Source organism: Thermobia domestica, chromosome 14 (genome assembly GCF_964235325.1).
Source record: "Thermobia domestica chromosome 14, izTheDome1.hap1.1, whole genome shotgun sequence".
Taxonomy (NCBI): Eukaryota; Metazoa; Arthropoda; class Insecta; order Zygentoma; family Lepismatidae; genus Thermobia; species Thermobia domestica.
In genome coordinates, this window is record NC_137467.1 from 33,052,901 (window position 1) to 33,074,226 (window position 21,326).

Here is a 21,326-nt window from a genome sequence, read left to right on the forward strand (position 1 = left end):
ATGTCACCCGGACATCCGAATCAAACCTAGACCATTCGATAAACATAACAAAGATATGGTCATGCACAAAAAATTAGATGCCATAAACAACAGAGTAAGTCCCTGGGGCCCATTAACACTGTTAGTATAAAGAAAAATGTAGACTCCCAGTGAAATAGCTATTGCATCAACACTATTCATTGGAAAGTCATGGCTTATAGTTCATTTTCTTCAGCATGAAACAAGCTTTATAGAGGTGCTATGTATTAGGGCCCATAACGTACCTGAACAAGGAAAATTTGGAGAATGTCGGGAAAATACCCTCTAGAAATCCCTCCCATCAACTTTGAACCCCGTTTGGAGTGACCCCGGGTAAAAGCACACAATCCAAATGTATCTCGGAAAATACTTTAGGAGCAGTGGCGTAGCAGCTGCCCCCGCAATCCCCGCATTGCGGGGGGCCCCGAAGTCTTGCGATGAATAAAGATTTAAAGAAGTAGAACTTCAACCTTACTTCTATCGGCTTTACAACTAGGGTCCCTTCTCTATACTTTGCAGGGGGGCCCACAAAACCGTGCTACGCCACTGTTTAGGAGATAAGAAATATGTGTACCAAGTTTTGTATTGATAGACAGAATAAGTATAAGGGGTAAGCTTGTATTGGTATAGAAGTTTTTCTGTCATATCTATTCCGCCTATCAATACAAAGCTATGTACACACATTTCTTATCTCCTATAGTATTTTTGAGGTACATCTGGATTGTGTGCTTTTACCCAGAGCCACTCCAGAGGGGTCTTAAGTTGATGGTAGGGATTTCTGGAGGGATTTTCCCGACATTCTCCAAATTTTACCTATTCAAGTACGTTATGGGTCACAATACATAGCACATCTGAAAAGCTTGTTTCATGCTTAAGAGAATGAACTATAAACCATGACTTTCCAATGAACAGTGTTGATGCGATAGGTACTTCACTGCGAAGCTTTACTCCATTGTCCATGAGATCTATTTTTTTGTGAATGAACATATCTTTGTTATATTTATCGAATGGATTAAATTTGGTTCCGGATGACACGTTCATATCCGTTGCTTGTGACATATTTTGTATGTGTGTGAAAGTCTATTTTATATTGCTAATGACGATGTACCTCATTAATATGAATATAGGGTCTAATAGTTCTAGGAAAAGATTTGCATGTTCGGGAAAACAATGAAACAGGTCTCTTTTTTCTAATAAAAATAGCATAGTCCCTTTGGCAGAAGAAGGAAAGGCAGAGGTAGAACGAGCGATCACTTACTTCATCTTCATTGAAGAAAACTTTCTACACAGCACCAACTTCATTCTTTCAATTGTGTCATTATTTTGTTCACGGTGGGTTGAAAGGAGAAGGAAAAAAAAAAAAACGAACAAGGGTTCTCTTCTTCGGCAATAACAGTTTCTTTACCTCTCTCCCTCTTCCACTCATGCCTGGAAATCTGAAAATGGCGCGAACATTTATCAGAAGTAATAAATCCCAATACGGAAGAGCCTACTGGCATAAAGTTGACTCAGAGCGCATGCGCCAGTATCTGTAATCAACTTTAGCCTGACTGGAATATGAACGAATAATCCAGCAGTCGACACAAGAGTCTTTTCCGACGGCATTCTCAAAATGAACAATTTGTTCGAACGATCTGACGAATAGTCGACTGGTCGTTCGACTATACTGATCGTTCGATCATGCACATCTCTACATCATAGCTGCTCCTGCAGTGACGTCATTTCTCCAGCCAATCAGCGTCCCTTTACCGATATAACCCAACCTTATACATTCTATTAACTTTGAATCACTTTACGAAAGAAATACGCAACCGCAGGAGAAGAAGATTGGAAAAATAAAGTTACTTTTCTGAAAGTTTTCGTAAATCATTTCATTAAAACACTGGCAAACAATATAAGGGAAGTATAAGAACAGTGTTAAATTCCTATATAATTAGAATTCACAATGGCTGGTGAGGCGTCTGTTAAGTTGGAATTGATGTGTAAAGAAGAAATTGTTTATGACTTACCTACGGAAGATCCACTCGAAGGGAAAGGTTGGACATACGAACTGATGACTGACAACAAAGAGTTAATATTATCTAGAACGGAAGGAGAGCAAACAATGGACAAGGGTACAGCTATGTATTCTTTGGATGTGAAAGTGACCGTTGATATGCTGAAATCAGAATTTGCAGAATCAGATCCTGCATTAAAAAGTAATATAGAAACGCAAAGAAAAATAGTGGTTCAGGAGACTTGCGCGTCGTACTCTAATGACTCCCAACAATTAACCACAAAAAATTTAAATTCATTTTGGCCAGAAAGGTAATGTTCAATTTTTCATATACTAATTGGTTCAGATTGATAATACGGTTACATGGGTTTGGAAAATTGGTTAAAAGAAATGCTTCACAAGAAGTATTTAATATGGGTGATATCTCGAAGTAAGTAAGGCGAGCTATACACTACGAGATCAATCCTAGAAAATATCTTAGGATTTATCTTAGGAAAAATGTTATGACGTATCTGGTAGGAAATCCTACCCTTTTTGTGCCATACACGTAAAGAGTTTTCCTGTCTGACCGAATGACGTTATCAACATTGTGAAATAGTTCTATTTAATAGAAGTACAAAGTTGAAGAATTACTATGCTAACCATACTGAACATCCCACTGTATTAATACCAGGCGCTATATTATTAAATTGGATAACTCTAAAAGAAAAATGTCAGAAGGGTGCTGGTACACTTTTGGCGCACCACATTTTAAAAGATTTACAAATTAAATTTAATACTTTGCATGAAAAGACATATTTATAAGGATTAAGTTTCTGCAAACAACAGAATTAAATACAAAGTAATACAGCTGTATTTTATGTTTACAATTATAGGGTTGCTAGTGTGAAATCATTATAAATGTTTTAACGACGTATTGGTTAGAGACAATGTTTAGCAGAAAGGATCCAGCTAATTTTTCTAAGAAATGTTACAATTTCGGTAGCTTCTATTTACATTAATTTAGTTTAGGCTGGTTCAGGTTAATTACGGTTATGTTACGTTAGATTGTATTAGTATATGGCTCCAGTTAATTTTCAAAAAGTAATAGAATTTCGCTTACTTCTATTAATATTACGTTAGTTTAAGTTAGTTAATTTCATTAGGTTAGATTTTGTTAGGTTGTTTTAGGTCTAAGTACTTGAATCTTCCATTTCTCCTGTAAATTTTGTATGTTTTGCCTACTTCTGAATCCCTTCTGCGAAACATTTACCTAAGTGAGTGCATATGAAAGATGAGCGGTGATACTATTTTTCACTTTATTTCTGTATAGTTTACAGAAACTATAGTTTATGTTTACAAGTGGAGGGGTACTACCACGATACCATGACAATTGCTATTCAAACTCGTATCATTGCCGAAACCCACTCGTTTTCAATATTTTCACTGACGCGCCTTCTTCCTTCGATCGCACCCCCTGACTGATGCTCGGGCCCGGCTTGGCCCTGATCTGACTCGGTTAGATATGAAAGATGACTCGGTTAGATATGATATCCCGCATTCTTACTTTCCGGAGGCCACCTAGCACAACTTGGTTTGCGTATCTTGCACTATAGTTTTTCTATTATATATCCGGCTCCCGTATTTGTACGCAAATCGTAAAGGAATTGTAGTTTATCATCTATTGCTTTTGGTGGCCCCCTTGAGGGACTTTATCTATGCTATGTGAATAATTTTAATGTTGGTCAACGCAAATTATTTAGGAAACAGTAAGGCACGCTATATACTATAGGATGGGTCCTAGGAAATCTCTTACGATTTGTCCTAGAGTCAAAATCTCAACGTGTATGGCATCAGATCGCATGTCATTTCCTGTGTTCTGAACGATCCTATGAGATTTCTCTTGTTTAGAGCACACACTATTTCGGAAAGAAAATTCGTAAGATTTCGATTTAAGCGACATCAGGTGAGAGAAAGTGAAAACATAATTGATGAAGTATCTTCTGATCGTGCAGGTTTACTTTAGGTGTACCACTCGAAATAATTGTTGAAAAATTATATTTTATCACTGTTTACTAAATGATTTGCGTTGGCAGACATGAAAATTATTCACATAGCATAGATAAAATTCCTCAAGTGGACCATGAAAAGCAATTGTTGTTAAACTACAATTTTTCTGCGATTTGCGTACAAATACGGGGTCCGGATATATAGTATAAAAACTATAGTGCTAAAAACGCAAACCAAGTTTTGCTAGGTGGCCTCTGGAAAGTACGAATGCTATCTAACCCTAGTCAGAACAGGGCGAAGCCGGGGCCCGAGCGTCAGTCAAGGGATGTGAGCGAAGGAAGCAGGCGCGTCAGTGAATGTAGTGAAAACGAGTGGGTTTCGGCAATTATACGAGTTTGAATAGCGATTGTCACGGTATCGTGGTAATAGCGCTCCACTTGTAAACATAAACTATAGATTCTGTAAACTATACAGAAATAAACCGATGGTGGAAAATAGTATCACCGGTGATCTTTCATATGTACTCAGATAGGTAAATGTTTCGCAGAAGGTGTCCAGAAGTAGGCAAAAGATACAAAATTTATAGGAGAAATGAAAGATGGAAGTACTTAGACCTAAAACAACCTAACCAAGTCTAACCTAATGAAATTAACAAATTTAAACTAACCTAATATCAATAGAAGTAAGCAAAATTCTATTACTTTTTGAAAATTAGCTGGAGCCATTTACTAATAAACTCTAACGTAACATAACCGTAACTAACCTGAACCAGCCTAAACTAAACTAATGTAAATAGAAACTACCGAAATTGTAACATTTCTTAGAAAAATTAGCTGGACCCTTTCTGCTAAACATTGTCTCTAACCTATTTTATCCGTCGTCGTTAAACATTTATAATGATTTTACACTAGTAACCCTACAATTGTAAACATAAAATGCAGCTGTATTACTTTGTATTTAATTATGTTGTTTGCAGAAATTTGAACCTTATAAATGTCTTTTCATGCAAAGTATTAAATTGTATTTGTAAATCTTTTAAATTTTATTTGTAAATGTGGTGCGCCAAAAGTATACCAGCACCCTTCTGACATTTTTTTAGAAGTATCCCATTTAACAATATTGCGCCATTTATTAGTATAAGTGGGATGTGCAGTATGGTTAGCATAGTAATTCTTCAACTTTGTACTTTTATTAAATAGAACTATTTCACAATGTTGATAAACGTCATTCGGTCAGACAGGAAAACTTTTCACGTGTATGGCACAAAAATGTGTAGGATTTCCTACAAGATATGTCATAACATTTTTCCTAAGATAAATCCTAAGATATTTCCTAGGATTGATCTCGTACTGTATAGCACCCCTTATAAACTATAATTTTTCAACAATTATTTCGAGTGGTACACCTAAAGTAAACCTGCACGATCATAAGATACCTCATCAGTTGTGTTTTCACTTTCTCTCACCTGATGTCGCTTAAATCGAAATCTTACGAATTTTCTTTCCAAAACAACTTGCTCTAAACAAGATAAATCTCATAGGATCCTTTAGAACAGGAAATTGCATGCGATCTGATGCCATACACGTTGAGATTTTGAGTCTAGGACGAATCGTAAGGGATTTCTTAGGATCTATCCTACAGTATATAGCTCCTATATCCTACAGTATACAGCCTAAATCTACAATTTGGAAATGGCGTGGCACACATACAGTAGCTGTATACCAAATAATAACAAGAAATCGATTTTTTTGTCAAGATATAAAGGAATATATATTTTTAAGATATATACTACTACTCATACAAATCTTATGTAGTTTATATCTTCTTAAAAAAAAAAAGATTCTTTTATTATTGATTACACATTACTCACTAATTGTTGCACATATTTAAAATATAGGTGCTCGACGATATTGTTTTATTTATATAGAGACTTTTGTAAAATATGAAATCGCGAGAATGATACTCATCCTAAAATTTTCCAAATTAAACGTGGAATGTATTGTGTTGGAAAAAATACTATGAACGTTTGTAATTTTACTCAGGATTTAGCTCATTTGGGTCTAGCCTCATTTCTCCGGAGGGCTTAGAACGACATTAGCAAAATACAAAATAAAGAATATTTTTACCAGCAATGGTTGTTCATTAATTGTAGAGGTCCATACACAAATCCATTGCATAGCTGCACTAATTTCTTTCAAAAAAAAGTCGACTTTTTATATTCTCAGAAATCATTTCTAGGGTATGGACCTCCATTTCTCAATATAGGATCATTTTAGGGGCTTAGTAAACGTACATGATATATGAATTATTGTACAAACAACTATAACGAGCATGCGCTAGATGGACAGTAAATAGAAGATTGCTATGCAGATTAGGCATTACGCAGAATGTTGGTAAACTAGGATAGCGCAAAATACTGTATTTAGGATAAACTTACATGGCTTGCGTGTTGAGTGTGTACTTGAACGTTCCTAAGTTTTTTATAGGTAACATTCTGAAATGCGTTCTTTGCTTGCGTATTTGTGTTCCGAAATACCACAATACATTAGGGACGTAATTTCTTAATTATGTGGATTCCTTCATTCCCAAACATTTTTCTAGTCCTGTGTCATGATTTGACACATTGAATTTTGATACTCCATTTCGTTTACAGTGGTTACTAGATACCGTAACACGCGGTTAATCTGCACATCGGTCGTTAGTTTGCACGAAATATGAAAAATATTTCATGGTCCTCTGTCGATACAACCATGAACTGTAAACAGGAAGTTTCAAATAAGCTGTAAGATAGAACATGTAACTGTATTTTGGCTATAATGTTGGGGGTTAGCATCAGTTGTAATTACCAGGAGGGTTTGTTGCAGTGGTATGGAAATCAGTTACTGTAAAAACAGCCTAAATTTAAAAGAATTTCCGTCAAAGTTAAGTTAGTTTCGTAGAATACTAGTGCGTATAATTCGACTTTGATGCAATTGTTGAAATTGAAATGTGAAACGTTTCTTATGTGGGGTTCCTTTCAACAACATCAAAAAGAGTATGTTGAACATACGTTTCTGTGCAATGTTTTCATTTAGTATTTAAACATTTTACACTCTACACAAAACTGCATTCATTTTATTAACATTGATATTATATTGATGGTATCTGTATCAGTACTTACTTTGAATTATCGATATTTGTCAAGGAAATTATGTATTTTCTGGTACCAACTCTGAAACCTCATTCTAATAGTTTAAAATATGTCCCTCAAAAGTGCCAGCTGACGAACAGAAAAAATCAGTTTTGTAAACTGATTTGATTTGGTTATTCCTTTTGTCCAAGAATATGATCCGAACACTAATCAGTTTAAGATTTACGGGGTTTGTAACTTTCAGGCTGAAACCCAGCCAAAATTGCATGATTTTTTTAAACCACAAGTCTGCAATTAGACTCAAACAGTGACTTTAATCGGTTCTTTCAGGTTTAGTCACTTCCTGGAACTGTTTCTGCGTGAGTCACTTGTTGGAATTGTTAGTGCCTTTGGTGTGACGTCTTAGTACAGAGATTGGTGGTAGTTCATATTTTTTCCACTGTCTCTCTGTACACTCATATGGCAGTTTGTTACTGTGACGTCACATATTCTGTCTGCTTGTATGTGTGTGCTGTTGCTAGTGGAATGCGGTGAGCGTGTTATTGAATTTTTGTTTCAGAGAATTTGAACTTGTCGTTTTAAATAAGTTTGTATTTGATTCGGATACTAACTCATATCGCTTTTCAGCACTGTGGTTTAATTGAGTTAGAGAAAGCCTGTGATGGTTGTGGTCGACGCTGAAGATATTCCCGACGTATGGTAAAAGTGGGCGTTTATTGGTTAGTCTTGTTTGGTATAATAACAAGTTTGCTCGCTTTAATAAATCGACGTCTGTGCAGAAACGAACATTTTTCAGTAATATGTAGTTGAGTATTGCGCATGCGTTCCTGCCATTTTACTTTTTCGGGAATCAGAAACTATGAGTTCATTACTCATGAGTGTTCTCGTATGGCCAAACGGCGAGTGCTTTCGTTTTTTAATTGATATTATTTTTATTCTTGATTTGCTTTGCATTTGAGTATTTGGCAAAGTATTTATTTTTCTGCTGGTTGTTCCATTATCTTGGGGAAATGTAATTTATTTTTCCTTGTCATGCTTCACTGATTTATAATTAGTGATAAGTGTTTTTTTAATTTATGTCCTTCTTACGTTAACTTTATAGTAGTGGTTCGACTAAATATTTTTTGGATGTTTTTATGGTACTTGAGTAGTGTGTGGGTGGGGTGGTAATCCCCATATAGATATCAATATTGATAGTCACCACTTCACCTGGATTGATTAAGAATGGTGTTTAGTAACATTTTGGCCCTTGTCTTTATAGTATAATTCTTAGCATTGTACATTATTTTGACTCGGACAGTAACTATAACCGATTCAACTGATCAGGTTCCGGGAGCAAACTGGAGCATTTTGGGAATCATTCCTAAATTGCTTCCGACACCGGATCAGATAAATCGTTGCAGTCACTGTTTGAGTCAAAGTAAAGGTTTGCCTAAAAATCTATTGCTAGTGATTCCTACGTGTATAAGCTGCAAGCCCAGTCCCCAAATATCTAGTGATTTTTTAAAAATAATTTTTAAATGAAGCGCCTCATACTACTTTTCTGGATCTGCCACTGTTCATTATTTGTTTTCTAACAAGCAACCCGTTCCAGCATCTACCTAAATATGAAATTTACCTAAACTGAAAACACAGGAGGCTCCAGTGGTAATAATTTCCTGTCTAAGCGGTATTTTGCACTGGTGCAAATTAACCCTTAGTAAAGGCTTAAACGCCTTCTCTCAGTTTTACTTTTTTTATGACTTTAGAACGTTTCACATTTCAATTTCAACTACTGCATCAAAGTCCCATTCTACATGGTAGTATTCTACGGAACTAATTTAACTTCGACGGAAATTCTAAAGATGATATCTGTTAAATTTTATCATCCTTTACAGTGACTTTGTAGCCTTTACCTCTACTAGAACAAACTTCCCCGGTAATTTGAACTGAATTAACCGCAAACATTATAGCCGAAATACAGTTACATGTTCTATCTTACGGCGGCAATTGAAACTTCCTCTCTACTGTTCATGGTTTTACCGACAGAGTACTGTGAATCTCTTTTCAAATTTTGTGCAAAGTAACCCCGTCTTATGTTACTTCAAGGTAGTTTTATGCAAGATATCATAGTTTTGATTAAACGGTAGGTTATATATCATTATTTTGTTTACCTTAACTTGGGAAAAGGAAGTGTTAAAGATGTTATTAACTAACTCTTTATCTTTCGCTGTCATCACGTTAGGAGGATGAAGCTCAATTCGTATACTAATTTATAACAGCTAGTTAATATACACTTTTAACTAACATTATGGAGTAGGGTACTCTAGACGTGAAAGACCCCAAAATATTAGGAAGAGTAGAGATGAGAAAATGATCAAATAGGGCCGCTATCACTATCGAATCCATAGTCTTCTAGCACAGTAGATGTTTCTCATTGGTATTTATTTTGTTTAATTTTTATAATAATAGTTATTATTATAATTATGATAAAGAATTAGAAATGTACCGGAAAAGACATTAAAATCGCAAGATTGTTGCTCCTCTTATTTATTCTTATCAGTTTCTTATTTCAAAATTATTTGTATGCACATTTTTTGCCTGAAGTTAGTGCTATTTCGCCTGGCGCATGGTAAAATACAAGTTTGTACAGTACTATAATATGAATTTTTACCTAATACTACGGAAAAAATTCGTAATGTGTATCATTTGTTTAACATAACATAAAAAAGATATAGCAAAAAATATATATTAATAATCATAACCTATTGAGTAATCGTGGACAATACATAATGATTCCGTTATGTATAAAAATATTTATAATAATCTTTAAAACATTCAACACTCGAAATCGAAAATGACATCAATAATCATTACATTTTGGAAACACGTCTCAAATAAATAAAAAAGTAAGAAATTGTTTCTGATTCATATCTAGGCCCATTCTTTCTGTAAGGCCCTCGAAAATTTTAGTCATTTCACTTGTCTTTTAAATGTTGTGATTTCAAATTACAACCCCTATGGTGAAAAGCAGACCGGACGCCATTAATAGTTCCAAATTCTAAATATGTTACAAATGAAATGATTGGGTATAATTGTATACCTCTTACCTAGGACATTATTGTCCGTTCCTAGATTGTAGAAAATGATAACTAATTATTTCACTCATCGGGTAGCGATAACGTGAATTGAATTGAAACACCTCCACCTGAGTTCCTCAGAGCGCGTAAATGAGAAGTCAAAATTTAGAGTAGGAAAAAATAGAATAAATTGATGACTTTAGTTTCTCTTATCTACGGAGATAATTGTATGTTTTATATTGTATCATATAGCAACAAATGTGTTTCCCTGAGTTATTACGGATAAGACAATTAAAAATTATATCCTTTGTAGTCCACGTACTTTTAAACCACTAAAAACTTTAAATTTACATGTAAATGGATATTCTATACTTGACTCTACTACTGATATAAACATATTAAATTTTACATGTTATAAACAAATTAGGTTGGGTAACTGCCAGAAGACACATGTCCCACAATTTTGTCAACATTTAGGCATAAATATGTATGTTCACAATATTTGCAAGAAAAATTCTTATCTTTATAATTTTGCATGTAATATTGCCACACGACATTTTTTTCTGCCCATTTCTCGAAATGTCATGCTTTAATTCACATGTAAGTGAAGTCCGAATACCTCTTCAAAAATTCAAGCCAGAGACAGGAGACAGACGTCTATTACTAACATTATTTCAGGGTTTATTAATAGTGCTATACCTCTATTTCTACGTAATTCTACATTATTTTACAAAATGTTTCCTTTTCATCATTTGAAAATTAGTAGTTTGCTATTTTGGCTATTGTTTATCTTTGGTGGACCATCATATGCGCTTACTTTTCGCAATATTCTATTCTGATACGGTTGTTTTATGGCTTCATATGTTAAATTACGTTACCAACATTAAATTCAGACGGCATTGCCGAGCGAGCTTTAGCGAGTGAAGTCGGGATAGAGCCCCGCAGGGCTCTTTGTTTTCTATCTTCGTTACCAGCAATTCATTTCCTTTTCTCACATAAATCATTTCCTCTTACACTTACGGTTTGTGCAAATTCCCTACCGCCCTAGAAAATTGTTTTCGATACTTTCTTGAGTACTTCAACATCACTATCAACTCTTTTGTTCCGTAAATTGTACTACGTTTTGCTAGTTTTTGGCCCCTATACTAAACAATTAGCCTACTTCTTAGTTCAAATGGAAATGGAACCTAAGAAAATCATATTATTAGTTATATAATGTACAGTCAAATAATTTTAGATTTTTTAACGAGCTAATTCTTTAAAAACTAGAAGTAAGTCATAATATATTAAAATAAAGTAATTAGTCATATTGTTCTTATAATTTAGAAGATAAAGTAAAGAAATGGAAATAAATACCTTCCCGGGATTTATAGGCCAGGAAGATAACCCTGGAATATTCAGGGTCTCAAATAAGAAAGTAAGAAATTGTTTGATTCATATCTAGGCCCATTCTTTCTGTAAGGCCCTCGAAAATTTTAGTCATTTCACTTGTCTTTTAAATGGTGTGATTTCAAACTATAACCCCTATGGTGAAAAGCAAAACGCACGCCATTAATAGATCCAAATTCTAAACATGTTACAAATAAAACGATTGGGTATAATTGTATAGCTCTTACCTAGGATATTATTATCCCTTCCTAGATTGTAGAAAATGATAACTAATTATTTCACTCATCGGGTAGCGATAATGTGATTTGAAGTGAAAGAACTCCAACTTAGTCCCTCAGAGCGCGTAAATGAGGTCAAAATTTAGAGTAGGTATAAAAATAGAAGAAATGGATGATTTTATTTTCTGTTATCTACAGACATAATTGTATGTTTTATATTGTATCATATAGCAACAAATGTGTTTCCCTCAGTTATTACGGATAAGAGAATTTCAAATTATATCCTTTGTGTTGAGAAGCGGAAAAAGTATTATTACCAACCACAAGTTTGATAATATTTCAAGAAAAACGATTGGAAATATTTTCCTGACTTCGGATTTCCTTGTTTCAGATTTGTACCTTTTACTTTTCAGCTATTCTACAACCAACTTTACGGAATAAATAATTTATTTATTTTCATTTTCATTTTTAGTAGTTAACTGTAACAAATTAGGAGTGTGATTTCTACAATTTAGAAATTTGTAAGAATATCTTTAGCTGGAAACTACAAAGAAATTTTCAACTCGTTCTATTTCAAGCGCTTTCCAATTCGATTTTTTTTTTTTTTTTGTGGTGCTCTGAGCCTATCGTAGAGGTATATATTTGACATACTGCTGCTCCTAGTATAAGAGCCAAGTAACTCGTCAGTATTTTTTTCAAATGAAGAAGGAAGTATTAATGTCCGTACTGACAAACAATGAAAGAAATTTTGATCGTAGCATTAAACTTGTTTCAAACTTGATCAGAACGGCTCCTACTCTGCAGATGGTATAATTTGAGACCGTTTCGTTTCTTTTAGGCGAGTGAAATGAATTGAGATCTTATTCGAGAATATAGACGAATGTAAGAATAACCCAGGAACGAACTTTGAAAAATTTCCCAACCATTCTATTTGAAACATATTGCGAAATTTATCAGCTATTTCCAGTTATTTTGCTTCTAATTGCAGAGAATGGGATTTAAGATCAAGATATTTCTTATTATTTGATTGAAATAAATTTTGTTACTCTACTTTTAGATTTTAGGCAAGTGAGAATGGCCCAAGATACAAGTCCTGCAGAATTTTGTATTTTTTATTTAAGAAAAGCTTTGGAATAGAAGATTAAGAATAGATTTATCATTACAAAATAACTATGCAAAGTGTGTTTTTTGACAAAATAGAATCTTAGTACCTTTAAAAATGTGCCCAACGTCGGCTTCTTCTTTTTAGTTTTCCTCTAAAGGGAAGTGGTCATTATGACTGCTAATCGATTTCTGAGTAACGTTAGTTTCAGTTTTTGTTAAGGGGCAGCAGCATTTTATCAGATAATGTTCTCGCAATACTTTTGAGAACTGTATTTTATAATGGACTTTTCGTTCTTATATATAGAACTCCTGTAGCCTGACATCATCATTATTATTTAAATTCATTTCAGAACGATGTTAAGTCAAATTTCGTTTTGGATTAATGAGATGTACTCATAAAATGCCAGCGAAGCGTTATTTATTTATTTATTTATAAATTAGCCCTGTACAGTCCAGATTAGGAATATAATTGTAAATACGAAATTATTAAGTACATCCCGCCTTTCGAACAAAATATTTTAGTAGCATAGAAAAATATACTGTCTAAGCTGAATTTCATTCTGGGTTGCAGGTTTACATTAGGAAAGCACGATCATGGTTATGAATCCAAGGTTTTATGAGAGAAATATATAAATTGCTTTAAGAAAAACTATTGTCCACTTTTATTATATTTCTTACACGGGGGAATATATTCCATGATCCAATCGAAAGCGCAGGAACGTGAGAGTACAAGGAACCAAGACTGACGAGAAGGTTATGGTGCTAATGGTTTATAGTTTACTTGTGTATCAGTTTTTTTTATGTATTTTGTGTTTCCACGTATATTTCCCTTTTTTTTAATATGAACCTTTTCTCAATTTTTAAAAGTCTTTTTTCACACTATTTTCGATTGAATTCCACCAAGATATGAGTTTTCTACCATTTTGTCAGTACTTGCGTGTATTGATAGCTTTTATCATACTTCATACTGCCTTTTTGGACAGTTCCATATTTTTTCACTTTAAGATGTAAACGCTGAGCTATTCCATATAAAATCAGGCAGTTTACGAGTGAAGTTTCAAAATTTAGAGTTAAATTTTACATTTCAAGTAGTATTACCAGTTGGCGAAAAAAAGTGGAAGGCTGAGATTTTTTCGAAGTCAGTTTTGAAATTAAAGATACTGATAATTTACCAGCAAAATATTCCATGCTTGACATTTGTTTGATTAGCACTTGCAGAGAGCTCAAAGCTCATAGGATACTAGCAAGTAGCAACATAGCACTTGCAACATAGATATTTTCTATTTTGTATGCAAGTAGTATGAGAATCGTCAAAGTAATTTAAATGATATTTTTATAACTTGTTTATGGTAATGAACAATTTGTTAATCAAGTATTTTATATTTTAACTGAGTGTGACGTGAAAAGTCACGAAATATCAAAACTGTATGCAAGGTGGCAATAATATCATGATAGGACAGCTTATGATTTGGGTACTACTTTCGTAATGTCATCATTAGCACAGGTGCGGAACTATTTCCAAACAAGCAAACGGAGTGAAATGAATTGTATATACTCAGTCAGAAATGTCCAGTATATACTGTATTCGCATCAATAGTAATTGTATTTAAGCGCAGAACTAAACTTTAACAAACTTGAAACCAGAAACTTAATGAAACGACATAATGATCTTACCTTCCTCCAGACACTATTATGTTTGGACCTTGAATTTACCAGGAAACCATTGCCTCCAAGAGGCTTAGAAACACACAAATCTTGAGAGATAAGGTTGGTAGCTACTCTTTACATTTCTTATATGGTACAGCTTCTATACACTATTCATACAGTATACGGTACAGCTTCTACACAATATTCATCTTACCTTCTTCTTTCAAAAAAAAAAAAAAAAAAAAAAAAAAACAGCGAAATGATAGCTATTTCACAATAAGTTACTAGGTTCGGAAACACACCTGCTCGAAACACAGGTACCATAGTGAGTCATCAAAATTGGCAGAAGGCAATTTTATATACACATCCAGGATAACAATGCTACCAACTTGAAATGTGCAAAATATAGCTACAGAACCAAATATTTAAACATGTACAAATTTTAGCATGAATTCCAAATTGAAAAGTTGAATATAATTCAAAGATAGAGTAGTCACATAGATTGATTATTTTATATCTGTGGAATCAAACTTCAGAAAAACGATCATGTGGCATTTCATTATATTTGACCCAGAACTCGTTGATTGTAGGGAGCGTAAACCCATGGCCGATAGGTTAGTTCGGCGTTTGGTCTACCATGCAGTAACATGTTAGTCATATTTGATGTTTAATCTTCTAGTATAAAAATTACAGGATGCATGATCTGTAACAATTTCCATCGTTTCTTTGTGTAATTCTCTTTTACCTTTCTTAATTTTAATAGTCGGAATGTATTATTTCAATTTTTCCTTTTATGGTTAATTTTCACCATGTTCTGCATTTTCTTTTGATAATTGTTTTTAGCTACATTACTAATCGGAATTTTTAGAATTAATTCTTAAATGTTCACCTATTTCTTTTTAATCCAATTTTTTATTACTTGTCCTAGTCAGCTAACCATTAACATTTAAGGAGGCTGGCGTTCTAAGAAATAGTAGCTCCTTAATCCAGGTGAATTGTTTCAGTGTATGTCTTATAGCTGGACACCGACCATGACACGCAAGGATATTTCTCCAATTGGAGCAAGAAAGAATTAATATTTCGGCATCACTTAGAGAAGCACTAGATAGATAGGATAAATTACATTTACGTTGAGTTCTAAGAGATGAAAATTAATGCAAACAAAATGAATATAATAATGTGCATCATGTTGAGACAGAGAAAGATGGACAAAACAACAACATTTTAACTCTTAAGCATTCACAGTCTGGATTTCTCTCCTGTCCCATCTTTCTGTTTGGGTTTTTCTTTTTCCTTACGGAATAAATCGCTTTTAGAATCAATAGCGAACATAATTTACAATGCTTAATTCATTGAAAAACAAACTGTAGGCGAATGGAACGGAGAATATTTAGAATGAGTCTCACAAGCTGTCCAAATAGAGGAACAATCTAAGGCGTATGTTCAAAACAGCCATATAACTGCACACTGCCATATAGTTGCCCACGGTTCCATTTCAATTTTTAATTTTATTTACGGTTTTTAGATGTCTATGGCTAAACATATGGCTTCAGAAAGAAAACCTTGGATCTGTAGATCAAGATCAGGCAAATGTTAATCCACAATCTTCAGAACTTACTGTTGCGTCTACATATATGTAGGATTAATCGAGGTCTTGCATTGAGAAAAGCTAATCTATCCGATAGAAGCACTTCAAATTTGGTATTGGCGCACAATGTTGCGTATAACATGGACCGAAAAAAAAAATAAATGAGCAAGGACTAAGGGACGCTAATGAAGGACAACAGATCATGAAAATAATAGTAAAAAAAAAAAAAAAAAGGAAAAGCATGCTTTTCTACCTTATTCGGCACTCCGATTTTATCACCATGCTGATAGCGGGAAATGCAATAGGAATTCCGGGAGAACGAAGACCAAGGATATAGTATGTAGACAGTTACGAAGAAGAGACGTTATCAAATTTTAAAACTGATCTTCCATGGTAGAAAAAAAAATTCATAATTTCCATGTTTCCCACCTACCTATGGTAGGGGGAACAGGAAGGAACCGATGATTTGAAGAGTGATCTCCCAAATTTACGATATTCACACTACTTGCTTAAGGATGATTAGAAAGTTGATTTCATAAATCTACGAAGCCAGTTCTACCTCTACAAGGAGGTGTCTTCACCAATAATCCATGCGGGAACGACATTTCGTAGCTTTGTTAGGTAATGTTCGTGCAATGTAAATAAAACTACGAAAATAATATGCGCAAGCTCTCGCAGGAATACATCGGAACTATGTCGTGTTATTTTTAAAATGACACGCGTTCAAATATCGCGTGGTACAAGCTATATTTTACTCTCAAAACATATTGTTTTGTTATTAATAACTTTTTTTCTGCATTTCTTGTAGATATCTTAATTTTTTTTACCAGTGGTTAGTGGAGGCTAGTTTTGGTCAAATATCTTTACAGTTCTATTTCTTTCTTTTGACTCCATGGGTTATACCTGTGGCCGTGAAATCGTGTTTTTTGTCGTTGTTAGAATCTTGTAAATATAATCGTAACGTTCATATTGATTTTCACCTTTTCCCAAACGTTTTCACATCCCTCTCTCTCTCTCTCTCTCTCTCTCTCTCTCTCTCTCTCTCTCTGTCACTTGTTTATTCCGTTTATCCCAGCTTTGATCAAATTGAGCTCAGATATTAAAAAACAAATTATCTTGCGGTGCAAATCACAAAACCTGGTTAAACTGTATAGAAAATTAATAATACTGAATGTAATTCATAAAAATTAAAAGAACATCAAAAGGTTAAAAATGCACAAGTAACTTTTACTGTATATGTTTACGACCGCTTCGACTTCTTTATTTCCACCTTTATCTTATTTTTTCTTTTAATACAGATGGCCGTATGGCACAATTGATAAATTAAGATTTCACGTACTCACAATAATCTTCGACCGGTCAACTCCTTCAGGGGCGTTGCAGTTATAACAATCTCAGACGTTCCACGTCGGATAATCCCAAGGATCGTCTGGAGTCCTCTGCTGATAGTAATAACCGATCGTCCAAGCCGGCACAATTATTCCTTCCTTTTCAATGATTTGGAGCCAGAGTTTGCCTCACAAAACTGAAATTAGAAACGAATGTTAAGGTGCTAACACATATGTACTAGTCACTTCACTACTGATTTCTGCACAATATTAGAAAAAATATTTTACACGAAGGAGTATGCAAATATCGTACAATCACTGATGATAAACTAAAAAAAAATCGGCTCTCACGTATGCAAACGGCAATTTAGCTTGCGAAGCTCAATCCGTACAAGTGGAGAACTCACAAGAGTATAACGTGTGTTTACTTTAGAACAATGCACCCCACTCGCCTTCGTGTGTGCCCTTCCGAGCGACGACCAGGTGTTCGTGCAAAGCACTCAAGGTTCTTTTAGCAAACCAAAGCTTGTATATGGTCAGCCGGGAATATCCCGATTTTCACTCCTAGCATCGGGACCGGAATTATCGTCCTATTAGCTTTTAGTTATAGCAATGCGTAGATGGAGGGTGATTGTCACGAAAGTCAGATATAAAGAAACAGTCACCAGAAATGCAGCTCTCACGTGTTCAGTGTCCTCCTCCATATTCGAAGCTTCGTTAATAAATTTTAAAATTAACATATTCCAAAACTGGTGTCGAATCTGGCGTAATATCACGACTTTTTTTTTTTAACTGTATACATCTCAAATACGGAAGTAGTTCAAATTTACTATTATATCCAATTTCATTATTTATTTTATTAGAGGAAGAGTGCTAAAATCTATCACGTTGCAGTCGTTTGTAATCGATTCTGCATTCAAATAGTATGTTCATTTTTTCCGTTGAAATTCAATTCCAACTGGACATGGTTAAAATTATCCGTCTCCGGTTTCAACATTTATCGCTATAAAACGAAAATAATAACAGGTATGTAGCAGCTGTTGTTTTGTAAGTGATTAGTAATCCTGTTATCGGATTTTCATGGAGAAAAACTGTATAAGCTGTCGAGCAGCTCTTCTGCGATCGGGTCAGCTTCCCAACGATACGTTCTGTCTTCTTCCTTAGCTTTCTATTGAGATTAGAAGTGCTTCAAATTAACAAGTTTTTTCAACATTTATCTCTATAGAAATGAAAGAATAACGGATAACTAGTAATAGATATTTGAGATAGATCTAGCGTCCAAGGAACAGATTCCTTCTTCGATCTTGTTAATACATGGGAACATATTGTTACAGATGTACTACCTCATGTTTGAATATTGAATTCGCATAATTTGGAAGTCGATTGTGAAACGATATTCACTTGTTTAATTTGGATATTGTATAAAATGTTTAATAAACCCCACCAGGTTGATACTTTTAACCATGCATAAAAAAGTTGTAGCTACGTAACAGATATTTGGCAGAAGTTACGTGAATGATTAATAAAAAAGTGTGACACCTTCACACTTTCTTTTTTACTGGCATGAATTTTAACCTTTATCCTGATTTGAAATATTATTTTAGTACTAGGCACTGCTGTTATTTGTTCGTTTTCGAGCCAATATTGTATGTTTTAACCAGTACAAGATTTTACCATTCCGACATTTACGTTGGTAAATTCACACATTCCGCTAACACCGTATCAGTTGTTCATAAACACAGATATTTTACGAATTTTGTAACTTTTTGAACTTCTTCATTATAGTTACCTTAGTGTAAACATAATGTTCAGCCGGCATTGTATATGTTGGTGATTCTACCTACCTGCACAATTGTGTATGTCAGTGCTGAAAGAGTTAAAGATGGTTATTAACAATCGGGAAAAAGACGTTAAATTTTGAATAACTTACGTAGCGTGAGATGAACAAAAAGAAATTTTACGTGCTATATATTTAGTTAACAATTACAATAAGAAACATCACATTTTTACACAAATAATGAAATCGATATGTCTACGATAGGCGGGTCACGTCGCTTGCGTCACTAATATGCTTGTGAACTGTAAAATTTTTGTGAAATTTTGGTGTGTCAAAAAGGAAAAGATAATACTATAGGATACGATACTCTAAGAGTGGGCAATAATGATGGAAGTTGGCATGGTTTTGTATAGTATGATACCCAGTCGAGAAGTTAAATTTATGAGGAGTGGGACTTCGGGTTTGGTTAATCACTGGGTGAATGAGTTTCGCATATTCTTGAATTTATAGTAAAAGTTAAAGTGAAATATATATTTTACTTTTTAAGCTATTACTGCTAATAGTACACATTGAAAATTACTATGAAAACTTCAAATGAAGGTCACATTTCTTGCAATTGAGTTACTCTTTCGGCCTTCATTTACAATTTCGCGAACGTATGTTCAGTATGTTGTACTTTTTTGTAACCAGCGAAACAAACACCTGATCACGAGGGTGCTACCTCTGCAACAAAGTGTGCAGAAAACCAATGCTTAACTTCAACTTTGAAATTTCACAGATAGTACAGTAAATACAACCAGAACCAAGCTTACGCTTATTGTCCCTGGTTCAGGATTTGTGCAGGAACTTGATTTTAACTCGTACTTTATTGAGATGCGGACTTGTTTCAACACGCATTTATGCGAATAAAACAAATTTTGACTGAAATAGTATAAACAAAATGTATACTTTCTTCGAAATGCGATGGTAAAGTCGGGAAAAGATTTTCTTAAAAATTTATTTCATATGCTAATTATTATTATTATTTTGTTGTTTTTACGTTGTAAGTGTTTATAAATGTCTAGTGTTCGTTACAACATTAGTCATATAGTATTACGTGATTCTATTCCACCAAGTGTATGTTTAAAGAAGTTATATTATGTAAGATGCCGTTAAAGGTACGTAGATATACTTTGTAAAGAGTGTCCGTAAGTGTTCTTCCCTGGGTATTGTATTGTAGTAGCGCGGGAATGAAACAAGAAATATTACTGTGAATTATCGAGGAAAAAATTGTGATTCTTCGATATTTTTTCCCAAGTAGGTAGAAATACTTCTCCATATAAGTAAATTGCTCCATATAAGTAAAGAAAAACGTTCGTAAATGATAAAGGCGTTGTTTGAATGAGAAATGATGAAAATACTTTGTTTCGGAGTAATTTTTTAAAGTCGTATACAACAAGCCTTTTTGCTGTTTTTGGCGTTGCTCTTGTTAAAACATCTAAAGAAGTCTATAAGTTGATTTGAAGTTCACAGCTTAATTTCACAACATCCCCTTGAAATTGTAGTTTTTCTACGTTTTTTTATTCTAGCAAAATTGTGATCACTTGAGTGCATCAGACAAAGCGTGATGAAGTTCTGTAAATTGCATATTCATTTTATATCATATGGTAAATTTATGTATTATGAGATCTGCGCAAAATTGTCCGTTTTCATCTCGTAAGTTGTATATAACATGCTCACTGGTATAGAGTAAAGATTTTTCATGATAAATTTCACCTCCCAAGCATAATACACTCATCAGATACTGTGCTTTTAGCTTAAGATTTATAGCTTTTCTTTTATTCGTAGGATATTCATTCTAGAGTCAGTAACGTAAGAAAAAATAAAAAGTTTTCTAAATGAGATACATCATACATGTCTGGCTAATTCCAGACATGTAAAATTTAATTTCAATCTATTCAGCCATTTCTGTTGTTAATACCAGATTAGGTTGATGTCAATTTTTTTGTACTGAGGTATAATATGCAGATTGTTCGTCTTCTCATTCTTGAATGTTGTAATTCCGAGAACATTGCTGCTCGCTACAATTTTTTAAAAGTAAGAA

General features: G+C 34.0%; 1 protein-coding gene across 1 annotated transcript in view; it reads left to right on the forward strand.

Annotated features, from left to right (window-relative positions):
• The first annotated feature begins 1,748 nt into the window (after positions 1 to 1,748).
• LOC145669614 (uncharacterized) overlaps positions 1,749 to 21,326 on the forward strand; it is a 29,832-nt gene continuing 10,254 nt past the window's right edge. The window contains exon 1 of the mRNA XM_081737847.1: positions 1,749 to 2,325. Coding sequence (XP_081593973.1) covers positions 1,964 to 2,325 — 362 coding nt within the window. The 5' untranslated portion in view covers positions 1,749 to 1,963. The remainder of the gene's footprint in view (positions 2,326 to 21,326) is intronic.